At 64.6% G+C, this 25,408-nt stretch overlaps 1 protein-coding gene across 2 annotated transcripts in view; it reads left to right on the top strand.

The window, feature by feature from the left end:
* Positions 1 to 1,010: 1,010 nt before the first annotated feature.
* Positions 1,011 to 25,408, top strand: part of ADGRB1 (adhesion G protein-coupled receptor B1) — a 63,132-nt gene continuing 38,734 nt past the window's right edge. The window contains exons 1-16 of one of the 2 annotated variants that reach the window (XM_032873458.1): positions 1,011 to 1,926; positions 12,163 to 12,324; positions 13,467 to 13,577; positions 14,048 to 14,212; positions 14,326 to 14,490; positions 14,974 to 15,138; positions 15,375 to 15,539; positions 15,747 to 15,848; positions 16,895 to 17,001; positions 17,220 to 17,414; positions 17,601 to 17,669; positions 18,313 to 18,421; positions 20,236 to 20,379; positions 20,813 to 20,888; positions 21,035 to 21,137; positions 22,117 to 22,160. In XM_032873458.1, the coding sequence (XP_032729349.1) occupies positions 1,137 to 1,926; positions 12,163 to 12,324; positions 13,467 to 13,577; positions 14,048 to 14,212; positions 14,326 to 14,490; positions 14,974 to 15,138; positions 15,375 to 15,539; positions 15,747 to 15,848; positions 16,895 to 17,001; positions 17,220 to 17,414; positions 17,601 to 17,669; positions 18,313 to 18,421; positions 20,236 to 20,379; positions 20,813 to 20,888; positions 21,035 to 21,137; positions 22,117 to 22,160 (2,672 nt within the window). In that variant the 5' untranslated portion in view covers positions 1,011 to 1,136. Of the gene's footprint in view, positions 1,927 to 12,162; positions 12,325 to 13,466; positions 13,578 to 14,047; positions 14,213 to 14,325; positions 14,491 to 14,964; positions 15,139 to 15,374; positions 15,540 to 15,746; positions 15,849 to 16,894; positions 17,002 to 17,219; positions 17,415 to 17,600; positions 17,670 to 18,312; positions 18,422 to 20,235; positions 20,380 to 20,812; positions 20,889 to 21,034; positions 21,138 to 22,116; positions 22,161 to 25,408 lie in introns of both variants that reach the window. The other variant, XM_032873457.1, reaches the window with a different exon arrangement.

The following is a 25,408-nucleotide window of genomic DNA, read 5'->3' as shown; positions in this document are numbered from 1 at the left end:
TGTCCCTGCGCCATATGGGCTGGCAGCTGCCTCCCCCCGCCCCCACCAGAGCAGAGGGGGTACCCCGTGAGCTGTGGCACAGGCTGGGATCTGTGGGGGAGGTCCGCGGTGGCTTCACCTGTCACCGTGACCTCCTTCGAGTCGCTTACCCTCTTAGCCTCGGTCTCCCCATCCTGAAGTTGGAGGGCCACGGCCAAGCCTGGCAAAGAAGGGGTGAGGCAAGGGACCAGCGTTGGCTGAAGCTGAGTGAATGGGGTTCTAGTGACTCTGTCCCCAGCCCTCCCTGCCCAGAGCTCAGGGCCCTGGGGCCAGTGGGGTCGAGGGTGGGAAGAGGAGGAGGGAGGTGGCCTGAGAGGCTGCAGTGACCCCATCACAGTGTCACGGTCAGAGCCAGGGGCCCGGGTGGCCTGATGAGGGGTAGGGACTCCCACCCCTGGGGATCGAGGGAACGGCTTCTCCCCTCTACAGCACCCCCCACTTCCTTCCTCTGAGGTTTGTGGATTCTTCCCTGAAAGACAGGGAGGGGATGGGGAGGAGGAAGGGCAGAGAGGACAAAGACCCAGGAGCGAGAGGGCCAGGAGAGAAAGCCAGGCCCCCCCCCACCAGAGGCCCCGGGGCGAATGGCGGCTGTGGCAGGGACAGCAGCAAGCAGGCAGGCCCTGAGCCCATGGGAGCCACGCCAGGCTGCTCAGCCGGACGGACACAGTGAAGGCCCCTATGGCGCGGTGCTACCCACCCCTCCCCGATCCGGCCTGGTTGGAAGAGGAGGAGGCCCCTGTCCCACTGCAGGTGGACACGCTGGCAGGGGGCAGACACGGTGCCTGGGAGCCACGCCAGGGCCTGTGGCAGCCACCCCAAGCCCGGGCTGGGCAGTGGGGCACGGCCGCAGCGTCCCGGGGGCTCACCCCGTCCCCTCTTCTGTTCCTCCCCCAGCTGCTGCTGAAGGCTGCAGGCCCGCGTCGGGGCCCCGGACTTTAGGAGCCACTGCTGACTCAAGGTCGTTGGAAGCGTTCTCCTCCTCCGTCCCCGGCTCCCGCCCCGCCTGGCACCCCGCCGTCGCCGGACCCTGGCATGTCAAGGCCTGGCCCTCGCCTGCCTGCCCAGCCCGCGGAACCCCAGCGGCCCCGCGAGCTAGGATGAGGGGCCAGGCCGCCGCCCCGGGGCCCCTCTGCCGGACCCTCTGCCCGCGGCCGCCGCCGCTGCCGCTGCTGCTGCTGCTGCTGCTGCTGGGGCGTCGGGCGCGGGCGGCCGCGGGGGCCGACGCGGGACCCGGGGCCGAGCCGTGCGCCACGCTGGTGCAGGGCAAGTTCTTCGGCTACTTCTCGGCGGCCGCCGTGTTCCCCTCCAACGCCTCCCGCTGCTCCTGGACCCTGCGCAACCCCGACCCCCGCCGCTACACTCTCTACATGAAGGTGGCCAAGCCGCCCGCACCCTGCGGCGGCCCCGGCCGCGTCCGCACCTACCAGTTCGACTCCTTCCTGGAGTCCACGCGCACCTACCTGGGCGTGGAGAGCTTCGATGACGTGCTGCAGCTCTGCGACCCCTCTGCGCCCCTGGCCTTCCTGCAGGCCAGCAAGCAGTTCCTGCAAATGCTGCGCCAGCAGCCGCCCCCAGACCCCGGCCCCCGGCTGCTGGGGGCGTCCCCAGGCCCCAGCGACGACTTCTCCGTGGAGTACCTGGTTGTGGGCAACCGCCACCCGAGCCGGGCCGCCTGCCAGATGCTGTGTCGCTGGCTGGACGCCTGTCTGGCCGGCAGCCGCAGCTCACACCCCTGTGGGATCATGCAGACCCCCTGTGCCTGCGTGGGCGGGGACGGCGGCGCCCCAGCCCCCCGCGGGGACGTCTGCCTGAGGGACGGTGTGGCCGGCGGCCCTGAGAACTGCCTCACCAGCCTGACCCAGGATCGGGGCGGAGACGGTGCAGCAGGTGAGTACCCGGTGGGAAGAGGACGGCCCGCTGGCTCTCTGGGCAGAGGGTGGGCAGGGGAGGGGGGTCATTTCGGCAGGGCTGCCCTGGTCCCCTGTCCCTGGAGCGAGCCACCGGGGAAGCCGAGGGCGTGGAGGTAAGGCTGCTGGGTGAGTGTGTTTGTCCCCGGCCTTGGGGTCCACGTACCCAGCCCCCAGGTGGTGCCTGCTGGGTGTCAGTGAAGGGACGAATGACGGATTTCCGCCGGGATGAAGGAGTGTTAATTCCTGGCTGGGGGAGGGTCCTTCCATCTTAGCTAAGGAGCAGTGGGCGGCCGTGGCCTGCGGCGGGGTCCGTGGTCCCCTTTAAATCCAGGGACACGGGCCACCTGGAAGAAAAGTGAGCCAAGCGGACCGTTCAGAGATGTGGTCGGGACCTGAGATTTGGGGATTGTATGTGGTTGAGCCCCACCGGTCTTGTAGCCTCAGCTGTACTGCACACCCGCAGGGTGCCAGGGGTGCCAAGGACATGCAGGGACAGTGACAACAAGGACCCGTTGTGGGGAGGCTGCCCTCAGGGTGGGAGAAGGTGCCCGCAGCCCTGCCCGAGCACATCAGGGAAACGCAGGGCAAGAGTTCCTGGCGGGCTGAGGCCTCTGCTTTACCCAGGCCGGGGTCGGCTGGACCAGGGGGCCGTGTTCAGGATTCCGGGATGCGTGCATGAGCCCCGGGGTGTCGAAGGGCATCGCCAGCTGCGGACGGGGCGGACATGTGTCGGGAGTCCTCGCGGAGGGGCTGATGGGTCTTATGCATTCTCGGCCCTGGGAGCACCTTGGCTTCTCCTTGGAGAGCTGGGAGCCCGTGCGGGAGGATGAGACTGGGGGGACGGGGGGCCAGTGGGGCTCGGTGGGTAGTCCTGGTGGTGGAAGCCCCCTGGCAGGAGGCCTGGGGTTTTGTGGGAGCATCCGAGGACCCTGGAGCTGTGGCCAGACCGGGGAGGCCATAGGCGACAGCTCTTCTCAGACTGCTGAGCTGTCCAGGCTGCTGAATACAGGCACCGGGCACCCAGGGGCTGGGCCTGGCTGGGGGTTCCACGTTGTGCAGGTCACTCTGGGGCCAGGTGACATTGTCTAGTGCCCTCGGCCAGCGGGGTCAGAGGACTGGTCAGAACCAAGTCTTTAAATGCAGAAAATAAGCTATAAGAGGTTACAAGGAAGCCAGTTATCTGGGAACAAGGTTCCAATCTGGCCCCAGCTGTAGATCCTGGAACGTCAGGAAGTAGTGAGGACGGCTGGCGAGAAGCAGGGGGAAAGGGGGAGGGCACCGCCTCTCCCATGGTCTCAGAAGGAAGCCAGCAGAGCCCCCAGGAGATGGGGACTGACGTGCCCAGGAATCCAGCGCAAATGCCCTGTGGACATTAGATGTGGGGGGGGCAGCAGCAAGGTAGGAGGCTAGAAGGGCTGACCTTTGGGCTGGGCGAGATGTAGGACACTGTGTCCTTGACTTGGGCAGCTTCTGAGGCAAGACAGGATGGAAGCAGTCCTCGGTGGAACGAGCAGGAGCAGAGCTTCCGGTCGTGGCCGGTTTGGGAGGTGGGAGGACGATGCAAGGCAGGGCCAGGCCCTGGCTGGCCTGTAGTCTGGCTCTGCCACTCCCCAGCGGGCCTCGGTTGCTTTGTCGGCAAGGAAGGACTGTGGGGCCGCATCGGGTCTGACGGCCCCAGGACCGCCCACCGTGGTAGCCATGTGCATAAGAGCTGGGTGTGTTCACATCGCGGGGCTTCAAGCAGAAGAGTGACACGCTCTGGCGGTCCTCGGGCTGTCCATGCAGAAGGCCGCTGGAGCTCAGAGCAGGCTGGTCAGCGTGGGAGGAGGAGGGCCTGGCGGTAGGAGCTGACAGCTGTGCTGGTACGCGGGACACAGGGAAGGAGACAGCTAGACCCCACCCCCCAAATTTCCAGCCAGGAGCTGGGAAAGCACTGGGTAGGGGCACAGTGGGGAGGAAGATCCAGAGGTCAGAGTGGGACTCCAGTGTGGGATTGCCGGGGGCTCCCCCAGGTGGGACTGTCCCTTGAGCAGGGCACTCTGGGATCTGGGGCACCAGGACAGGACCAGGTCAGCCCCACCCACACTGGCTGGGAGTCCTGGGCCAATCCCAGAAGCTCGGTTGGCCCCTCGGGCCGCTTGTCTTTAAAATGGAAAGAGCAAAAATAGTCTTTCCTGGGTTGCGCGAGGAACGCAGACCGGGAGGAAGCAATTCTAGGCAAACACGATGCTAGTAATGAAACACCAAGGCCCACGTCCACTGTTAGGTGGGAGGCAGAGGGCTGGGTGGGGGGGGCTGTCGGGGGAGGGGCACTGCGGACGGAGGCAGAGGCGGGGGAGGACCCGTCTGGAAGTGGTGCTCGGAAGAGGACAGGAAGGCAGGTGTGTTTGCACTCGTGTTCACACCTCTGCGTGCGTGTGTGTAAGGACTGTGCACTATATCGTACGTGTATGTGCACCACCAGCGTGTGTCCGTGGATACAAGTGTGTGTACATGTGTGTTCACGCAAGCCTCACCCGTGCGTGCCCGGGTGTGCCCATGTGCATGTGCGGGATAGCGAGCATGCACGGGTGCACGGGGTGTACACCTACGTGTGTGTACACACGCGTGCACGGCAGGTGTGCACGGTGTGCCATGAGTACATGGTGCTCGTGTGGGAACGAGTGCGTGTGAGCACTCACGGTATGTACGCATGCTCGTGCATGCACGCGCACACACGTGTGCACGGCTGGTACGTATGCGTATGGAGCACGTGTGCGTTCTGAGGCTGGGCTCCGTGCAGGGCTGATGCCAGCGCCCTCGGCAAAGGGCAGGGCCCAGGCTGTGTGGCCAGGCCTGGTGGTCTTGTGGGAAGACCATTTGGAGAGTGTGGGCTGGGGCTGCCCGCCCCATGGAGGAGGGGCCGCGCTGGGCAAGGTGGGCCAGAGGGTGTCACCTGGGCCCAGAGACCAGGCACCCCTCAGAGCGTGTCCCTGGACCAGAAGACCCTGCTACTTCTAGGACCCTGGGAATAAATACTCTCATAGTGGTGTCACCAGCAGCCATGTCTCGAGGGTTTCCTCTGTGCTGGAAGCATCCACACACATATTAACAAGTTTACTCTTTCTAGCAGCCCAGGAGTTGGCCCACCAAAGCACCCTCCTGCCCCCCGGGCCTTTGCACTATCTGTTCCCTCTGCCTGCAACACTCTTGCCCAGACACGTGCAGGGCTCCCAAGTCCTTGCTCAGACATGCCCCTCTCCACAAACCCTGACCGTGCCACGTCAGACGGCAACAGCCCGAGCCCCACACTCCACCCCCACACGCTGTCTCCTTTTCGCTTTCCACAGCCTGCGTCTCCTGTGAACACACTGAGAACTCCCTGATTTGGTTGGGTCCGTGCCCTCCCTCTGTCTCTGCTGGGGCACAAGCACCATGGGACAGGTGTTTGCCCTGCCCACCCTGGAGCCCCCAGCATGCGGAACGCGCCCGGCACAGAGCAGGAGTTCCTCGGAATAAGGCACAGAGATGTTCGGGCAGCAGCCAGGGTCACACAGCTCGTAAGGGGTGGGCTGGCCGCAGCGCCCGTGGCTCCCAGGGGGTCTTTGCTGGGAAGTTGCACTTCCGTGCGCGTTGTGTGGCGGCACATGGACCAGGGAGGGGCAGCAAATGCTTGGAAGACACACCGCTGAGCTAGGCAGGCACCAGACCCCGGATTGCGTCCGCTGAGCCGGGCGCCCCGGGAGCTCTGCCCCCTCGCGCTGGCCAGGGGAGGCTGGGGCGGGCACGGCTCTCCATCTGCACCCCAAGAAGGCCGTGTATGCCGGCGCCGGGAGTGGGCAGGCGGCCTGGCCAGCCCGTGGCCCATTTTCTGCCCTCCCCCTGCCCAGCCTGTCCAAACGCCACATGGCCGCGTCACGCCTCCGACCCGGCGAGCGCTCCTCAGGCCAGAGCAACTGTCCCCTGTCCTCCCCGCCGCCTGCCTGCCGGCCTGCGCCACAGTCTTTCAGGGCCGGTCCCACGGCTCATCTCCCCATCTCTTTCCCACAGTCTCTCTTTGCATTTTTCTGCCTCTGGTGAGACGGGCCATTTCTCTCAAGGGTTGTTTTAAATATTCATGTTTTAATTAAAGAATTTTATTGCAGAAGCGACACAGAAGATAATGAAAAAGCAGCATCCTGGGGGCTGGGAGCAAGCTCGTGCGTGTTCCTGTGTCCCCATGTGTGTCCCCATGTGTGTTCCCGTGTGTCTGTGTCCTTGTCTGTGTCCTGTGTCCCGATGTGTGTGTGTCCCCATGTGTGTTCCCATGTGTCTGTGTCCTTGTCTGTGCCCCCATGTGTGTCCCTGTGTGTCTGTGCCCCCATGTGTGTCCCTGTGTGTCTATGCCCCCATGTGTGTCCCCGTGTGTCTGTGTCACTGTGTCCTCATGTGAGTTCCCATGTGTTTCCTCATGTGTGTCCCTGTGTTTTCTCGAGTTTCCTCATATGTCCCCGTCCATATGTGTCCCTGTCTGTGTGTTCCTGTGTGTGTCCCTGTGTTTCTGTGTCCCCATCTGTGTTCTTATGTGTCCCCGTGTGTCCCCTTGTGTCTGTGTCCATGTGTGTCCCTGTGTCCCCATGTGTATCCTTGTGTGTCCATGTTCCCATCTGTGTCATATGTCCATGTGTGTCCTCATGTCCGCATGTGTGTCCCTGTGTGTCCATGTCCACATGTGTCACTGTCCTTGTCCCCATGTGTGCCCATATCTGTGTTTGTGTCCCTGTGTCCTCATGTGTCCACGTGTGTCCCCATGTGTGTCCCTGTGTGTGTTTGTGTCCCGATCTGTGTCCTCATGTGTCCATGTCCATGTGTGTGTCCCTGTCCGTGTCCCCGTGTCTGTGTCCCCCTGTGCATAGATGTTTCTGTGTGTCTATGTGTGTGCACCCGCCACCATCACATGCCTGCACAGTTAGGGGTGCTGGGCTGCAGTGGGGGTCACCTGCCAGCATGTGGGTCCTGGGGATGTGGGTGTGGGACAAGGCTGTGATGCAGGGCCGAGAATCCAGACCTATTCAAGGCCACAGCCCTGGCCCCGGGCCTGTCACCTCTCAGCCATGACACACAGGCCTCTGCAGGACTTCGGGGTGTCCCAACCTTAAGTGCCCCCCGACTCCCCTCAGAAAGAAGGGTCTGGAGCCCCTCCCCGGGGTCAACAGGGTACAGAAAGAGGGTGGGCTTGGGCTGTGGATGGAAGATGGGGTCTAGGTGGAAGTGCGGCATCTCCGGAGTTTGGGGGTGACAGGGGTAGTGGTGGGGGCTGGGAGGGTGTGAAGGACTTCCTGCCAGGGACCAGGGCTGGTCATCTCAGCCAGAAATCTGCTCTTTTTGTACCAAGACCTGTTCACAAAAATCCAGAAAACCAGGTCCAGGACCCTTGTAGACAGGCCTGTTCCGGATGAAACAGGAAGTGAGCCCAGGAAAAGAACAGGCTCAGGGAAGCCACAGGGGAATGCCCACACGTGGTCAGAGCCCCCCCATTGCCCCCCAGCCCAGGCTGCTGGGGATGCGGAGTGATACAGCCCTGTCTGCCTTCCGCGTCCCAGGACGATGGTGAGAAGGGCTGTCAGCTGAGCAGCCGAGGCCCAAGGGGAGAAGCAGCGTGCCCGGGCCACTGATGCCACAGGGCAGAGCTGTGGTGGGCGCCGGCCAGGCTTTTAACAGGACACCCTTCCCAGGACGGGGGATAGATACCTGCCTGGCTGAGGGAGAGAGGCCACCAGAAGCATATACACCTGCAGAAGAGGCCATGCCAGCCACGTAGGCAAGCCTCGGTTTCCCCACTGTGAAATGGGGACATGACAGGCCTAGTCCCAGGGTCTGCGTGAGGCTAAAGGAGACAGAGTATCTGGCATAGGTACTTGCAGGAGCCCTCCCTGTCCTCCATACCTGAGCCGTGGCCCATGGCCAGTGGGCACAGCTCTCGGCCCCGTCCTGAGATCTGACGGTGGTTGCTGTGGCTGGTGGCCTGCTGGCCACTCGGGCTCTGAGAGTGGGAGCCGCGAGCCCCGGTGCAGGGTCAGCTAAGGGTGGGCCCCCATGGACAGGGTTGGGTTGGAGAGGGTGTCCCCAGCGGTCCGCATTTGCTCATTCATGTGAGCATGGGAGAGGAGGAGCCTGGGTGCCCCCTGGATAGGCCCAAGCTCGGTAAGGAGCAGGGGTCAGGGAGGGGGGTGGCTGGAGCAGACAGTGGGTCCCTGGGGAGGGGAGCCGGGCCAGCCCTGGCGGCAGTGGCAGGGACCCATGGGCCGCCCCCACCTGCGGGGCCGGGGAGACCTCTGCTGGAGGACACGGGAAGTGCAAGCTGTCCTCTGAAGGGACAGAGGACCCGGCGAGGCCCCGGACGTGGGGGGCCTGGCGCGCCCCCGGCCGGCGTAGACTCGGGACAGCACAGCCTGCGGGCTGGGGTGCTGGGGTGGGAAGGCGGCCGCAGAGGCCCCTGGCCGGCTCTCTCTCCTGGGCGGCCATTAATCAGCTCCATTCATCCATTAATGAGATGGAAATGAGGCACCAAGACAGAGGGGCATTGAGCGGGGGAAGAATACGGCTTCTTTCCGCGCCCGGAGGGGCCGCCCGCCCCCCAGCCTTGCCCACTGCTCTGGCCCCGGGAAGCCCGTTGGGCACTGGGGCTGCGGAGAGCTTGCAGGGGGACCCCCGGTCACGGACGCCTTTGCTCGGCCAACACCGACCCAGCGGCAGCCGTGTGTGGGAACGCACGTTAAAAAAATAAAAACGGTAACAGAAATAGCAACTCCCATCTCCTGAGTGATCGCCAGTGGTCAGAGCACGGCCAAGGCTGGGGACAGGTCTGTGACGGGGCTCGGGCCTCCGTGCGTGAACGGGCAGCGGGGACCTGCGCCCAGCATCCCAAGTCAGTCTGTCATGAGGATCGAGGCTCCGAGTGGGACCAGACTCAGGGCTAGGCCTAGGGGCTGGCCTGTCCTCCGGGCCTGGCCGTGGCCCCCCTCCCCAGCCTCTCCTGACGCGCCCCCTCCTCCGCGCCCCTCCCTCCCCACCTGGGTCACCAAGGTAACCAGCCCTGAAATGGTGGGTGTTTTGGCAGCTGAGGCCTAACCTGAGTCTATCCTGAGACTCTGCGCTCCCAGCAGTTGCCATGGGAACCGAGTGGCATCCTCCAATTAGCCCGGCTTGGACACCCTCTCTCTCCCACCCACTGCCAGTTTCCACGTCACTCAGGCTTCCTTGTGGGGGCTGGGCTGGGGCAGCCAGGAAGGATGGGCGGGACGTACCCCCCCGACCCTGTCACCCGGCCTGTCGCCCCAGGCTCTGGGCTTCTCTGTTCCTTTGGGTCCACGTGACGGGATGGCATATGGCTCCAGCGGGCGACACCACTGAGGCCTGTGGCCCAGGCTGGGGGCTTGTGGGCAGTCCTGGCTAGCAGCCTTAGTCGGGAGGCACAGGGGACTCTTAGAAGCTGATTCTGGGCTCCTATGCTTGCCAGCGGGAGGTAGCACGGCCTCCCTACCTGCACCTGCCCATCGGCGTGGGCACCGGGCTGCTGCCCGAACCACCCCCTCCCCGGGCCCCTAGTCTGCGCACCTGCTTGCGTGCCCAGCCCACCTCCCCACCGGCCGGCCAGGATATCGGTGGCATAAGATGAAACGACATCCACATGTGTCTTTCCCACTCGGCACTGAGACCTGGCTCCATGCACCTCTGAGGCTCGGGCTTCCTCGGTGCCAGCCCCCTGCCTCCCCAGCCCCTTGGCAGACCTTCCTGGCGGCAGCCGGGCCCTAGCCCCTGGCTGTCGTGATCGCCATCTCTGAGCCTCAGTTTCCTCTGCTGTAATCGGGGTGAAGCTGGCCTCCTGGGTGGGCTAGGGCTCAAGGCTCCTGTGCCGAGGTGCCTGTCACAGAGGAGGGCCCCCCGGGCAGGCACCGGGGCAGGAGGGCCACTGCGCAGGAGGTCCCCCGGAGGAGCTGGCCATGGTGGCCGGGGAAGGAGCCTCCTTTCTTGGAGTGTCCGGCAGCCTAGCTCGATTGTCCTTTGGCCTCTTCCTAGCTGGGGGGCGTGGGCACCCCTCCACTTCAGCCAGCCTTGGTCTTCATATGAACAGTGGGAGCCACAGCGTGGCCCCTCCATGCTCCCCGCCCCCCCGAGGGAGGAACCAGGCAATGTGCAGCCCCCCTTCCCACGGTGTGGGCCTGGCAGGCCCTTCCCGGGCCCGGCAGCACATCTGGGAGCCCCGTGTGTTCCTGTGTGGGGGCCCCAGAGAGCAGGGTGCACGCCCAGCCCCTGTGGGGTGGGGACTGCGGTCTAAGCCAGCCCCTCCCGTGCGGTCCCTGTGGCCTGGATGCCTGAGCTGGCCTGCCTTTCCCGTCCGCCAGCACCAGCCCACTGACGGTGGGGGCGAGAGGCTCACCCACCACGTGCCCTTGGCAGAGGTGCTCTGTCCCTCTGGGCCCAGGGGGAGGCGGCACCCGCCAGCCTGGCCTTCCCCAGCGGCGGCCACTGGCTCCCCCTGCCGGTCGCGTCCCAGCACAGGCCCACAGGCAATGAGGAGGGGCTCTGGCACCTTCCAAAGTGGCCATTCAGAACAGATCAGCACTGCCCTGAGTCACCTGGAGGCCAAGTGGGTTCTCCCGGGTAAACTCTGACCCCAGTGAGTGCCCGCACCCATCCTCCCCCAGCCCTTTCTTGCCATTGATCTCCAAACCATCAGCTCCCCATCACCCTTAGAGAAGAGGCCTGAGGCCAGGGCGGGATGGACTTGACCATCCCACAGCCAGCAGGCGGGCGGTGGTGGGGGCAGGGGGGAACCTGGTCTCTCGGCTCCAGCCCCGCCCCCTGCAGCCTCATTCTCTCCCCTGGGCTGGGGTCTGCTTCCCCAAGCCACAGACACAGCTGAGCTCCCACAGGCAACTGGGGCCCTTCTCACAGGCCTCATGTGACCTGCCCGTGGCCCGTGGGACTGCCCTGCCCCAGCCTCAGGTGAGCAGGCCGCATGGGACAGTGGTCAGCCTGAGCACAGGTTCCCCGTGGGTCCTGGCAATGCCTTCCAGTTTCCTGGACCCCTTGGAAGCTGGTGCCACGTCGGGGCGCCCCACCCATCATAAGGGCTTGGTGGAGCTGCTTACCTTGACCGAGTGTGCTCTCATCCTGCTTCTGGGAGTGGGTGTCCCCAAGGAGACATGGGCAGGCGGTGGCCAGAGCCATGGTCCAGGCCCCTAAAGCATGGCCCTTGGACAGAAGCAGCCATCCTCAGCCCATCGGCGTGGCCTCCACCCTCTGGCCTGAGACAGGCCTGACTCAGCCCTTACGGTGCCCCCCGCCCACTGCGCTGTACTTCGTCCGCTCAGCAAGCTTAGTGGACTCGGGCCACCCAGGGGCTCAGACCCAGGGATGGATTTGGGGGGCGACAGGGCCAGGATGGAGGAGACTCACAACAGAGGCTGAGAGGGGGTGGCTGGAGGCCTTCGTCCCCAAGCCCCCTCAGCATCCAGGAAGCTGCTCTGCTAGGTTGTGGGGGGGCTTGTCCCAGTGTGGCCACCAGGTATGGGACCATGGTCTCCTCAGGTGGAGTGAGGGACAGAGCACACAGGTCATGGCCAGGAGGTGGGGGGCTCAGAGGACATTGGACGGAGGACCATGGGAAGGGTCTAGCAGGGCTTGAGGATCTGTGTCTGGGAGTGAGGGTCCCCTCTGCCCTGGGGCCTGTCGCCAGAACCTTACAAGAGGCAGCCATGGCGGGGGCAGGCTGTCTTTCTTTCATTCATTCATTTTTCAGACACCCCTGGCGCTCCAGCTCTGTGTCCAGCCCCTGCACCCCGGCCCTGGGTTCAAAGCCAGTAGAAACCTTGGCACGGGTACCTGTAGACAGAGAGCTGGAGAGCACTGTGGCCTGGCACCCCGGAGGGACATCTGGGGAGTGGGGGAGGCACCAGGCCCCAGGGCCATCCCCCAAGGCAGACCCTTCACCAGTCCCTCTGCCCCTCCCTGACCCTGCTGACCTCTGCTTCACAGGCCCAGGGCGGCTGTCCAGGCCCAACCTCCTCCACGCCCACCCTCCACAGTGCTGTGCTGCCTCGCTGCCCGCTTCCTGGGGCACGCAGGCTTCATACCAGCGGGTCCCCAGTGCAGGAACCCATGCCCTACGACCCGGCCCAGGAGACTCCCAGAGGTCACTCACTCCGCCCCGCCCCGCCCCCTGACCCCTCCGCCCTCTGATTCCTCCCAGGTGGCTGGAAGCTGTGGTCCCTGTGGGGCGAGTGCACGCGGGACTGCGGGGGAGGCCTGCAGACGCGGACCCGCACCTGCCTGCCGGCCCCCGGCGCCGAGGGCGGCGGCTGCGAGGGGGTGCTGGAGGAGGGCCGCCTCTGCAACCGCAAGGCCTGCGGCCGTGAGTGCGAGGACGACGCGCGGGCGCTTGGGCCTGGGGGGCTGGGTGGAGGACCTGGGTGGGCGAGGCCAGAGGAGGGAGGGAGCAGCCCAGGGCGGGGCCGGGGGAGGAGAAGGAAGAACCCGGGGCCTGGTGGGACCGGGGAGGCGGGAAAGGAAACCTTCAGGGCAAGGTCGGGTAGTGGAGGGAGGGGGTCCGGGGCCAGGCCAGGTGAGGGGAGGGAGGAGCTCGGGGCGGGGCCGGGGGTGGGCGGGGCCGGGGTGTCAGGGGGAGGGGGAGGGGACTGGGGCGGGGCCACGAGAGGGAGGAGCCCGGGGCGGGGCCACCGGAAGGAGCGGCCCGGGGCGGGGCCAAGAGTGGGAGGAGCCTGGGGCGGGACCAGAGGAAGGAGCGGCCCGGGGCGGGGTGGGACCCGACCGAGGGGAGAGGAAACCTCGAGGGCGAGGCGGCTGGAGGAGAGGGCTTCGGAAAGAGGGAACCGGGCTTTGTGGGGCGGGGCCTGGGGCGGGGCGAGGCCTGTCCAGGTGCGGCAAGGAAAAGACTCAGAAGGTGGGGTGGGACCCCAGCCCCGCCCCGCCCCACCTGGAGGTGGAACTGGGTGGAGGACCTGCTGGCCCCAGCCTGACCCTGACTCCAGGATGTTTCTCTAATAAGCCTTCAACGTCCCGATGCGTATCTTAGCCGCTCCCGTGACGTTAAATCCGCCCGTAATGAGCCCGTCCTTCTTCGGCGGTTTGTCCCGTAAGGGGCCTTTCCTGGGGAGAGGAGCTCTTCTCAAGAACCTGGGGCGGAATCAGGGGTGTCAGGAGGCCAGGCCGTGGGAGACAGGACGCTGGCGGGAGGCTGCGCGGGAGAGGGCAGCAGCCACTCGGACGTGGTCCTCTGGAGGAAGAGAGGGAAGGGGCGTAGGGCAGGGAGACCCATGGGAGGAGTCTTCTGGGACTACACGGGCTGCTGTCAGGCCGGGGTGTCCCAGTCCCAAGTTTCCCAACCGTCCGGGGGGGCCAAATAACCCGGATGTGGAAAGCCTGACCCCACTCTGGCCGGGGACAGAGGGACACAGGGCCCAGAGTGCCCCTCCCGAGTTCCGAAGGCGGTGCTGCAGGCGGTGGCGGGGACACTGACCTGAGCCCGTCCTGCAGCGGCCGGGCGCGTCAGCTCCCGAAGCCAGTCCCTGCGGTCCACAGACGCCCGGCGGCGGGAGGAGCTGGGGGACGAGCTACAGCGTTTCGGCTTCCCATCCCCGCAAACAGGTGAGCCGCGGGCTGGGCGGGCCTGATGCGCCTGCAGTCGGACTGAAACCCTACAAAGTGGGGAAGGTTGGTTTCAGGGCGTGGGGTCCTTGGGCAAGAACTGCATGTTATTAGTTGCCGCTACGTCTAGGTAATAACCTTGATCACTTACCTTCCGACTCCCTCTTAAGTGCCCGCCGCTTGTCTCCAAGCAGACTGGCTTTAGGGGATGGGTGCCAGGCGAGGGGGCCTGTTTGGGGCTAGACCTGGGGACCCAGAGGTGGCACAAGGACACCCACAGGGGCTGTGAGCCTAGTAGGGGAGATGGCAAGTCCTAAAGGTCAGCCCCGGTTGGAAGTAAGCCTCACTGGCCGCCTGCTGCCCAGCGTGGAGGGGGTTGCGGGGGTGGGGGGGTTCCTCCTCGGAGTCTGACCCAGCCTCAGCACGGAGGCAGTGGCAAGCCTGCGATGCTGTCGGTCTGGGCCCCGCAGGTGACCCCGCAGCGGAGGAGTGGTCCCCGTGGAGCGTGTGCTCCAGCACCTGCGGCGAAGGCTGGCAGACCCGCACGCGCTTCTGCGTGTCCTCCTCCTACAGCACGCAGTGCAGCGGGCCTCTGCGGGAGCAGCGGTTGTGCAACAATTCCGCGGTGTGTCCAGGTGCGTCTGGGAGGGGGCGGGCCCGGGGGCGGGGCGGGCGGGGCCGGGGGCTGAGCAGCCGCGTCCCACCCGGGGGTGGCTGAGCCCAGCCACGCCCTCCCTTCCCTTCGCAGTGCACGGCGCCTGGGACGAGTGGTCGCCTTGGAGCCTCTGCTCCAGCACCTGTGGCCGTGGCTTCCGAGACCGCACGCGCACCTGCAGGCCCCCCCAGTTTGGAGGCAACCCCTGTGAGGGCCCTGAGAAGCAAACTAAGTTTTGCAACATTGCCCTGTGTCCTGGTAGGTGAGAGGGAGGGAGCTGGGCTGGGCGATGGGTAGGAGAAGAAAGGAAAGGGGGGAAGGGCGCGTGAGTCACTGGCCAGCCCCAGGAGTCCAGGGCTAGCTTGCTGGGGTGCTTAAAGGTTGGAGAGCCTAGGGCATTCTTACTTGTGTGTCATGGGTGTTGGGATGGCATGCCCCCCCAAGGTGGTCACACCCGTGTCCCAGGCTTGGTGGTGGTGCAGTGGGCCTCAGAGGTGTTCACACCTAGGACCCAGGATGCATGGTGGACTGGCAGGACCCTAGAGGGGCTCACGCCTGTGACCCAGGCTCCTGTCCCACCTTCACAGGGTTGGGTGGTGAGAGCCCCCCCCAGTCGTGCAGTTATCCCCTGTGGCCCAGGCGTGGTGGTGGGGTGGGGGGTCCCCGGAGGCATTCGCACCCGTGCTCCAGGCTGGGTGTTCACGCTGGCTTCCTGTCCCGTTTCTCCCCCGGGCCGGGCAGTGGATGGAAACTGGAACGAGTGGTCAAGCTGGAGCGCGTGCTCCGCCAGCTGCTCCCAGGGCCGGCAGCAGCGCACACGGGAGTGCAACGGGCCGTCCTACGGGGGCGCTGAATGCCAGGGCCACTGGGTGGAGACTCGGGACTGCTTCCTCCAGCAGTGCCCAGGTCAGGACCGTGCCCCAGGGTCCCATGGGGGGGGTACCTGGTGGGCATATGGGGGGATCCGTGGGACAACGGGGGTGGTTGCGGGGCCTGTGCATGGGGGGGGGGCTTCGTTTCCTTTTTCCTCGTGGCTTCCTGCCACTACATCCCCGGGTCCCTGTGTCTCTGTGACCCCTGGCCCCCGGAACTTGCCTTCCTTGTCCCCATCTGTGTGCCCCGTGCCTGGCTGTGCCCTGCAGTGGATGGCAAGTGGCAGACCTGGGCGTCATGGGGCGGCTGCAGTGTCACGTGCGGGGGCGGCACCCAGCGACGAGAACGAGTCTGCTCCGGTCCATTCTTCGGGGGAGCTGCCTGCCAGGGCCCTCAGGATGAGCAGCGGCAGTGCGGCGCCCAGCGGTGTCCCGGTGAGTGTCCTGCATTCCACCCCCCAGCTGGGCTCTGGGGAGGAGCTCCTGAGCAGCTGGGCGGGCTTGGGGCTTAGCTTGCTGGGAACAGCTCTGCCTTGAGAGAGTGGGTGTTCTGGAAGGGTCTTGGCCTTCCCCAGTCTGCTGCCAGTTCCTGGCCCCCCTTCCCACACCCTGCCCCACGCACTGCCTCTGGCCTCTCGGCAGAGCCCCATGAGATCTGTGACGAGGACAACTTTGGCACGGTGGTCTGGAAGGAGACTCCAGCAGGAGAGGTGGCTGCAGTCCGGTGTCCCCGCAATGCCACAGGTGAGGGCTGGGGGGACAGGCGATGTGGGGCTCCTGTCCCACCTCATTGACAGGCACCGACACGCCCTCCGGGCCTGCCCCCAAAGAGCCGTCAGCTTGTGCCCACTGAAGCCAGGGCAGCACGGCTGGGCCCGCTGCGGCCCGCCCCAGTGTTCTAAATGCTCCCCAAGAGCCGGTATCCCCATAAAGCCCATTGCAAGGGATGGACCTTTATTGCTATGTGATGTTAGGAAGTGACTTGAGCTCTCTGAGCCTCCATTTTCTCGCTGTAAAAGGACAGCTGTAAAAGGGGCTCTCCTGATAGTGCTGTCCTAAGGAGAGGGTGGGGTGGTACCTGCAGGGTGGGGAGGGGTGGGGGCGGTACGGGCCAGGGTGGGCTTGTGTATCCCTGAGCCCCACCCCATCTGGTTTACGTGTTCCCGGGAGCATATGGCAGACAGAGAAGCAAGATTAAGGAAACGCAGGTCACACGATGGTGTGATCTCCTGTCTTTGGTCTGCAAGTGTGATCACATCCCCCCTTACTGTGATCCTGCACTAGCTGTGGAACAGGAGTCCGATTCCCCCACCTCGTGAGGCTCGTGGCTCATGTCGGGTGGCCGTTCTCTGTGGCCAGTGCCATGGTGTGCACGCACAGCCATGCCCGGCCCTGGCCACGCCCCGGAAGTGAGTTCCCTGGCCCCAGGGCCCCTGAGGTGTCCATGGGATGCCCAAGCCAGCTGAGGCCCCCGCCGTGCTGTGGGTGGCGCTGGGCAGGACCCGGGCTATCCGCTCTTCCCCGGGGCTCTGGGCTGAGAGGAGCTCCAGGACAGGCCTCCCGACGAGCCGAGGCCTCCACCTCCATGCAGGCGGCGTCCTGGGTCCTTGCAGGAGCTGCCGCTGTACCTGCTGGAGGAAGGAAACAAGGGAGGCAGGCCCTGTGCGGGCCCCCCTCTCAGTGGGTGGCGGCTGGCCAGTCCCTGCTTCTGGGGGCTAGAGGCGCTTGTGCTGGGGAGCAGAGGGTGGGATTTCCTCGCTGGAGGCGGAGATGACCCGCCGTCTCCCCAGGCCTCATCCTGAGACGCTGCGAGCTGGACGAGGAGGGCATCGCCTACTGGGAGCCCCCCACCTACATCCGTTGTGTCTCCATCGACTACCGGAACATCCAGATGATGGTGAGAGCGGGCTCTGGGGTGTCCCGCCCTGTCCGGTGCTTCTCTGCCCTTTGATCTCAGACCCGGCCCAACGGCCAATCCCCGCGGCATGGCCTGTGGACCTGAGTCAGCTCCGGCCACTGGCTGGGGGCGGCAGGAGGCCCAAGGGTGGGAGTCCTTGGGACCTGCCTTGCTGCGTCCGGCGGAACCACGGCATCCACCCTGCTCCGTCTCCCCAGACTCGGGAGCACCTGGCGAAGGCGCAGCGTGGGCTGCCTGGGGAGGGGGTGTCCGAGGTGATCCAGACGCTTGTGGAGATCTCCCAGGACGGGACCAGCTACAGTGGGGACCTTCTCTCCACCATCGACGTCCTGAGGAACATGACGGAGATCTTCCGGAGGGCGTATTACAGTCCTACCCCTGGGGACGCGCAGGTGGGCTCCGGGGGGCACCTGGGAGGGTGAATAGGGAGTCCCTGACTCCAGCATCCCGCTAAGCCCTGACCGGGCCACCTGCTGGGCCCTGACTCCCATTACTGAGCCCTGATCGCGGGAGCACACGGAGCCAGAATTCTGATGCCTTATTCCCTGCTCACTGGCGCTTTATCCTCTTCTTTCCAGAACTTTGTGCAGATCATCAGCAACCTGCTGGCAGAAGAGAACCGGGAGAAGTGGGAGGAAGCCCAGCTGGTACGGACAGCAGTCTGGGGCCCCCTGGCCAGAGCAGCAGGGTGGGCATAAACATGCCTGCTTCCTTGCTGGGGCCCAGGCTAACCCAGGTGGGGCCCTGGGTTCAAGTCCCAGCAGGACCTCTGAGCTGGTCTGACTTTGATCTTCCGTCTCCCCATCCACCAGAGGACGGTAGCTCACCTGGTGGGCTCAGTGGCAGGTGCAGGAAAAGGTGTGGGCCACGTGGTACGTGTTGGGGTCACTGGGACATGGTCAGCCTCCCTTCCTCCTGGACTGACCTAGAGCCTGCCAGCATTCCTGACCCCAGGACAGTAATTGGTATAAGGACTGTGGGTATCCAGAGACCCTGGCCTTGTCCCCAGGCTGACCCTTGCCCACGAGCACAGCAGCCTCTCTGGGCTCAAGGTTCTGTTGTGTAGAATGGCAGCAGATACTCAGAGGTCCAACCCTGCTTCCCGAGTTGGGCCCAGAGCTTCTCGGTGCTGGGGAATGGGCGACAGGACCCTGGATAGTGGGCAACAGGTGCAGGAGCAGAGGAACCAGAGGGTGCATCCCAGGCTAGGTGGGGGCTTCGATGACACCCTCATTTCCCTCTGTGGTCCCTATGGGCTCTGAGGCTCCCTGCCCCCCCACCCGGTCTCAGATGGGTCCCAATGCCAAGGAGCTCTTCCGGCTGGTGGAGGACTTCGTAGGCGTCATCGGCTTCCGCATGAAGGACCTGCGGGACGCGTACCAGGTCACAGACAACCTGGGTGAGCCCCTGCCCACTCCTCTGACCCCCTCCCCAGCCCTCTCCGCAGCCCTGGGCCACCCTCCACATCGGTTTCCTTGTCCACGGGAGCAGGCGGCGGCCAGACGCCCTGCATGGGCCCTCCCTGCGCCTTCACATGGACACAGCCCCCAGCTCCATGTGGACCGTGGCCAGATGGGATCCCAGAGGGGGACCACAGGGTGTCTCAGCCTGGGACACAGCAGGAGCCCCAGGCCAGGGCCAGCCCTCGCTTGCACCCCCATTGCTCTCTCTGCACTGGGACTGCCCGGAGGGTCCAAGGCGGGACCGTGCAGCCAGCCTTTCCGTGCCCTCTGCCCCCAAGTGTCTCATCAGAGGGTCTCCGACTCCTCCCAGTGCAGGTGCACTGACCCAGTGACCCAGTCTCTAAGACGGGACAGCCACCAGCGATCGCCTCGGGGGCCTGCAGAGAGCCCCAGATCACCCCAACTGTCCTGTCAGACACCTGCATCTCACGGATCCTGTGGTGTCATCACCCTGTGTGCCCCACGGACCTCACACCCCAGACCCACACCCACATTCACACACTCACACACCCCGCACACTCACACACACACGGACACCCTCACACTCACACACCTCACACACCCACACACACTCACACACCCACACCGCACACCAACACGCCACACACGCACATTCACACACTCACACACCCTGCACACTCCCACTCACACTGACATCCTCACACTCATACACCTCACACACTCACACCCATACCCCAAACACCCATACCCCACACACACTCACCTAACACCCCACACACCCACAAACCCACACCGCACACTCACACCCCACGGGCCTACACACGCACACACCCTTGCCCTACTGGTACCTATATACCCCCCACTTCACACACCCCACCCAACCCCGTACCCACATGCCCCATATCCACACCAGTGGCCCACATACCCCATATCCTGAATTCAGGGCCCTCAGAGAGAAGGGCCCCATCTCTGTCCCCAGGTCCTCCTAAATGGAAGGTGCCCTGGTCCCCAGAATGGACCATGCAGGGGCAAGGAGGGCATAGCCAGGTAGCCAGGCGCGGAGGGGATGAGGGAGTGCGGGCAGGGGGCCCCATGAGAGCACAGGGGCGGGGTGGAGGTGCAAACTGGCTGCCTGTGCTGGGTTTCTACTGGGGCTGAGGCTGCAGAGGTGGGCGAAGGCCAGGCGTGCCAGCACTGCGGGCAGAGGCTGTGGGCTCCTGAGCCCAGTCCGTCCCCCACACCTAGTGAGGGCAGGCCGTGGGGTGCTGGGAGAGGGGGGCATGGCGTCCGCCTGACATTGGCAGGCTTGGGGGGGGAATTGGAAACACTGGGACCCCCCCCAATCCCATGCTCCCAATCCCGTGTGTGCCACCTTGCCCCCCACCTTGCCTCCAGGGACACCCTGGGGGTGGGGTCTGTTCTTTTTTGTGGAGCAGGTGGGGAGGAGGCTGGGCTCCAGCATCCCAGGGAGGAAGGGGGGGCCACTAAGGTGACAGTGCTCCAGGGGGACCCCTCCATGGCCACAGACCTGACCGCAGAAGCTGCCTTTGACCCCTGTGGGGCCATGGGGGCTGAGTCAAAGCCTGGGTCCTCACCGTGGCAGCGCGCTCCTGCTGGGGCCAGGGTGGGGGGGTGCGTCCTTCGAGGGCTTGGAAGAGGCTGTAAGGTTGCCCAGGTTGGGGCCCCTTCTGAGCCGTGAGCTCCCCAGGGCCAAGGCTCCTGGTTGCACAGCTGCCCTCTCTTCGTCTGTCTGTGTCCGGTTGTCTCTGGGCTGGTCCATCTATTCCAGTCCTCAGCATCCATAAGCTCCCGGCCAGCGGGGCCACAGACATCAGCTTCCCCATGAAGGGCTGGCGGGCCACGGGCGACTGGGCCAAGGTGCCGGAGGACAGGGTCACGGTGTCCAAGAGCGTCTTCTCCACGGGGTTGGCAGGTGAGGAGCCCCAAGCTGCGGGAGGGGCCCTCATGGGAGACTCAGGCCCGGGGTCCGAGGGCTCACCCCCCAGGAGCTTCCTTCTGGAGTCTGGCCTGCTGCCTCAAGGGCCAAGGGCAGCCTTCACTTCTTCTCCATGTTCCTGAGGTCACCCCCTCCTCTAGGAAGCCCTCCCGGCTCTTCCTGCTTTTGGAAGGGCCTAGGCGACCTTTGCTGAATGCTCCCAAGGACCGCGGGGAGGGAAGGGCCTCGCCTGCCCCCCAAGCCCTCGGGGTCGCCGCCACCCACTCTCCAGCCACAGTGCTGTGTGTGTGATGGGGGTGGACATGACCAAGGAGCCTGGGCCTCCTCCCGTGGACGTGCCCTTCCCCGCACCGGAGGGAGGCCCCGGCTATGGCAGGCGGGAGAGGGTGACCGCAGTGCCCCCTTCCAGAGGCTGATGACTCGTCTGTGTTCGTGGTGGGCACCGCGCTCTACAGAAACCTGGGCAGCTTCCTGGCCCTACAGAGGTGGGACACCCGGCCGGCCTGGAAGGGACATGGCATAGTGGGGGCGCAGGCCAGCGGGAGGCACTCAGGGGAGGGCCTGGGAGGGGAAGCCTGGCCCTTGCGCCCCCGCCCCCCGCCGCCCCCGACACCTGCTGGCTCTGTCCCAGGAACACGACCGTGCTGAACTCCAAGGTCATCTCTGTGACAGTGAAGCCCCCGCCACGCTCCCTGCTCACGCCCTTGGAGATAGAGTTCGCCCACCTGTACAACGTGAGTGCCGTGCGCAGGGCCACGCAACTCCCCCACCTGCTCCATGGAGGGCCTGTGGCCTTCGTGGGCCTCACTTTAGCCTGCTGCTCGCGTCCCTGCAAGATGGAGGGGGAAACAGGCCCAAGAGGTGTGGTATCTGCTTAAGCTCACACGGCGGGGACGCCGGAGGCAAAACCCAACCCACTTCTGTAGCCACTGCCCGGCCTCCTTTCGGCTTGGTTTCCTGGCGAAGAGCCATCCCCTTCTGAGAAACAAGTCTGTCCCGGGCCTCACAGTCCCACTGTGCCCTGCTCCTTGGGGCTCTCTGTCAGGCCTCAGATGACCCAGGGCCAACGTGCCCTTTGGACCTGCTGAAAGCCAGGAAGCCAAGAGTGTGAGCTGATCCATTACCCACCCAGGACCGAGCAGTGCCACATCTGGAACCCAAGGCCAGGGTCATGACGAGAACTGGCCCTGATCTGTCCCACTGTGTGGCCTCGGGCAAGTGGCTCAGCCTCTCTGTGCCTGGGCTCTCCCCTCGTAGATGAGAGCCGCAAGCTTGGTCTCCACCGAGAGACCAAGTTGTTCCCACCAGCACTCGGGGTGCACGACCGCTCCAGGGTGACCAGGACCCCTGCTGCTCTCCCTCCACAGGCTGCAGGACAGGGTCTGCTGAGGCCCCGCCTATACCCACCCCACAGGACCCCGTGGGAGGGGGCAGTCTCCCCAGCACGCTGGACTGGCTGCCCGGGCCCCCGACATGGGCTTCAGCCATCACTGCCCAGCCCCACTTGGGGAGGGGACGAGAGTGGCTTGAGAGTGGGGCCAGTCCCTTCTCCTCTTTGGGCCTCAGTTTCCTCCTCCTCGTGCTCCTTCTCTGGGGGTGACAGCAGAGTCAGTATGCCCACCTAGCAGGACTGTGAGTGGCCCCGGCGGTCACCCTAGGGCGGGCCTGGGGCAGGGGGGCGCATGACCCTGACTCCTCCCCACTCTCTCCCAGGGCACCACCAACCAGACCTGCATCCTGTGGGACGAGTCGGACGTGTAAGTTCACATGGACTTTGTGGTCTCAGGGCCTCTAGGGTGGGCTCAGGGGTGGCTGGCCCATTGGGAGGGGTGTGGTTTCAGGTTTGAGACCATGACCTCCCACCCATCTGTGTCTCACGTGACCCCTCCCTGCCCAGGTCTGGCTCTGAGGCAGCTTGGAGCCCACCCAGCCTGCCTCTGGCCCCTCCCAGGAAAGAGCTGGGCAAAGGCCCCAAAGTGGGAGCAGCCTCCGGAGAAGGAGGGTCAGAATCCTGGAACCAGGCAGGGGCGGTCTGAATCCTGGGGGGGGGTGAGGCCTTCCCTGTTGGGGAGGGTGTGGTCAGAGGGTGGCTGTCATTGTCACTACCTGTCCCTCTCAGCGCTGGCGTCAGCATCCCTGAGGCATCCCTGCACCCCTTCCGCAGGCCGCCTGGCAGTGTGAGGTGCGCCACCCGGCCCTCTGAGCCTGGGGGCATGCTGCAAACCCCCTGTGCTTGGGGTGGGCAGTGATGAATGTGTCCTGGGAGGGCAGGAAGGCTCCCGTGGCAGCTGATTGTCGAGACAAGCTCACCTGGCAGAGAAGGGCATGGAGGCAGAAACACAGCTTGAGCACAAACATGGAATTTGGATGGCACATGTGGCATGTGAGGTGTGGCCAGGAGGAGCAGGTGGCTGGAGGACAGGCAAGATGGGGCAGGTCTGTGGGGGCTGTTGTGTCAGGAGCTATGGAAGTTATTGGGATGGGATCAGCATCTACCCATCCATCCACCCCCATCCATCCACATCATCTATCCACCCCCATCCATCCACCCATCCATGCACACATCCATCCACCCATCCACCATCCATCCGCTATCATCCACCATCCATCCATCCATCCATCTACCCACCCACCCCCATCCATCCATCCATCCATCCATCCATCCTCCAGTGATTACCAACCACAGAGAAGGCAGTTGTCTATCAGGTTTTGTCCTCAGCCTTGTCCTGTCCACACTGAGGAGGGGCAGTAAAGCAGGAATATGCAGATTCCTATGAAAGCGTCAGCTCATGCCACATGGCAAGAAGTGGAGCTAGATGGATCTGGTGATAGGTGACACTTGTGGCAGGTGGGGTCAAGTGCCTTTTAAAGCAGGTTCATGGAAGCCCCTCTGAGGGACGAGGTTTGAGCAGAGGCCTGAGCTAGCACATGCACTGGAGACAAGCGCTGCGGCAAGGGACAGGCGGCCCCAGGCTCTATTCGGAGGCTACTCGGAGCCATTGGGCAGATTCCACTGGCCTTTACCGGCTCTGGGCTGGGAGGGGGCTGGCCGGCCTGCTGCCCTGGCAAGTGGCCCTCTGGCTTTGGTTGCTGTCCTGCTTTTCTCTGGGTTTTACAAGCAGCATAACCTCTTGGTATAAAATGGGGTGTCTGAAAAGAGCGTTGGCCGAAAGAACAAGGAAGCAGGCCCACATGCTTGCAGCATCCTGGCCAGCCCCTCTGAGTCCCCATTCCCAGGCAGCCGGGCTGAGCTGTGGCTTTTGGTCTGTCCATCTGGCCCTTCCCCGACACCCCAGGGGCTGTCCAAAGGCTGCCCGCAGCCCTGGGCCACACGGGTCACCCCTACTGGAGGGCCCTCCTCTTTCTCCTGACGGCCCCACCCTCATTTCTGATAGTCTCCTTGCCGGCCAGTCCTGGGACCATGTGAAGCTCTTGGAAGCAAATTGCTTTCCAGACAGGTGGGCTTCATCCCCTTTGCCTTCCCTGCGCAGCAGCTGCGAGAGCTCCGGCCCGGCCAGCACGTCCTGCTCACGTCCTGAGGGCCTTCCTGTGGCCCAGGAGGACCGCGAGGCCAACCCTGCCCTCCAGGAGCCTTGGCTGCCCACCCTGTAGCCAGGTTCCCACTTCTCACCTCTGGCCATGAACTCTTTCAAGGGCGGGGAGGGGGTGGTGGCCTGCCCACCATCCCAACATGCCCCACCCACCCACGGTCCCCTCTGGAGGCATGGAATGGCTAAAGTTTCTGTACCTGGGGGCCCAGGGCCCCAAGGACAGAAGGAAGGGGCCAGCAACTGTGCTGTGTTTGCGACGTGCCCCGGGTAGCATTCGCATGCGAGCTCCCTGTTTGGTCCTGGGCAGGGCCCCAGGAGCCTGACTGCACTGTTGCTGCCACCTCGGAGAAAGCCGGGCCACCTATGAGTCTGTGACTCGGTGGGACTCTCCGGAGTGGGGACGGAGGAATCCAACCCATGGCTGGGTAGCCCGGGGCCCACGGGGGAGGGTCTAAGACTGGGGTGCTGTGGTAGAGGGACCTGGCTGTGTCCCCCATACCCACCCCTATTCGGTGCTGGATACCTCCCTTCCGCGGCCAGGGTGGGGGCGGCTCCTCACCCCAGGAAAGGGCGCAGAGGAGCCCAGGGTTTCCTAGATGATTGGACAGAGGGTTCAGGTACAGGGCCGCAAGTCTGCTTCCACCTGTGACCCAGGAGCTGAGTCTGCTGGCGTGGACCTGTGGGGGGTGGTGAGAAAGGGTGTCACATGTGTGCAGGATTCTGGGTGGGTGTTTTCGGGAGAGGGAGGCAGGGACCACCCAATGAGAAATAGTGATTTTCCATCCTTGACTGTGATCCCTGAGCCCCGTCTGTGGCACTGACTCTGATCCCTGAGCCCAGTCCTGATCGCAGATGGAGCACCTTGACCCCAGTCACCTGCTGAGCCCTGATCCCTGGTCACCTGCTGACCCCTTTCCCCAGTCACACTCTGAGCTCTGACCTTTATCAAATACTCAGCCCTGACCCTGGTCCCACTCTGAGCCCTGACCCTGGTCACTCATTGAGCCCTGACTCTAGTCACACTCTGAGCCCTGATCCTGGTCACACACTGAGCCCTGAGCCCTGGTCACACTCTGAGCCCTGACCCTGGCCCCACGCTGAACCTTGATCCTGGTCACACTCTGAGCCCTGACCATGGTCACACACTTAGCCCTGACCCCGGTCACATGCTGAGCCCTGATCCTGGTCACACTCTGAGCCCTGACCATGGTCACACACTTAGCCCTGACCCTGGCCCCATGCTGAACCCTGATCCTGGTCATGCTCTGAATGCTGACCCTGGTCACACACTGAGCCCTGCCCGGTCACACTCTGAGCCCTGACCCCAGTGACACTCTGAGCCCTGACCCTGGTCACACTCTGAGCCCTGATCCCTGGTCACACTCTGAGCCCTGATCCCTGGTCACACTGAGCCCTGATCCTTGTCCTCCTCTGAGCCCTGACCCTGGTCACAC

Source organism: Lontra canadensis, unplaced genomic scaffold, assembly GCF_010015895.1.
Source record: "Lontra canadensis isolate GAN:19392208 unplaced genomic scaffold, GSC_riverotter_1.0 scaffold49, whole genome shotgun sequence".
NCBI classification, from domain to species: domain Eukaryota; kingdom Metazoa; phylum Chordata; class Mammalia; order Carnivora; family Mustelidae; genus Lontra; species Lontra canadensis.
Note: the sequence above shows the minus strand (reverse complement) of the source record. Positions and strands in the feature narration are given on the sequence as shown.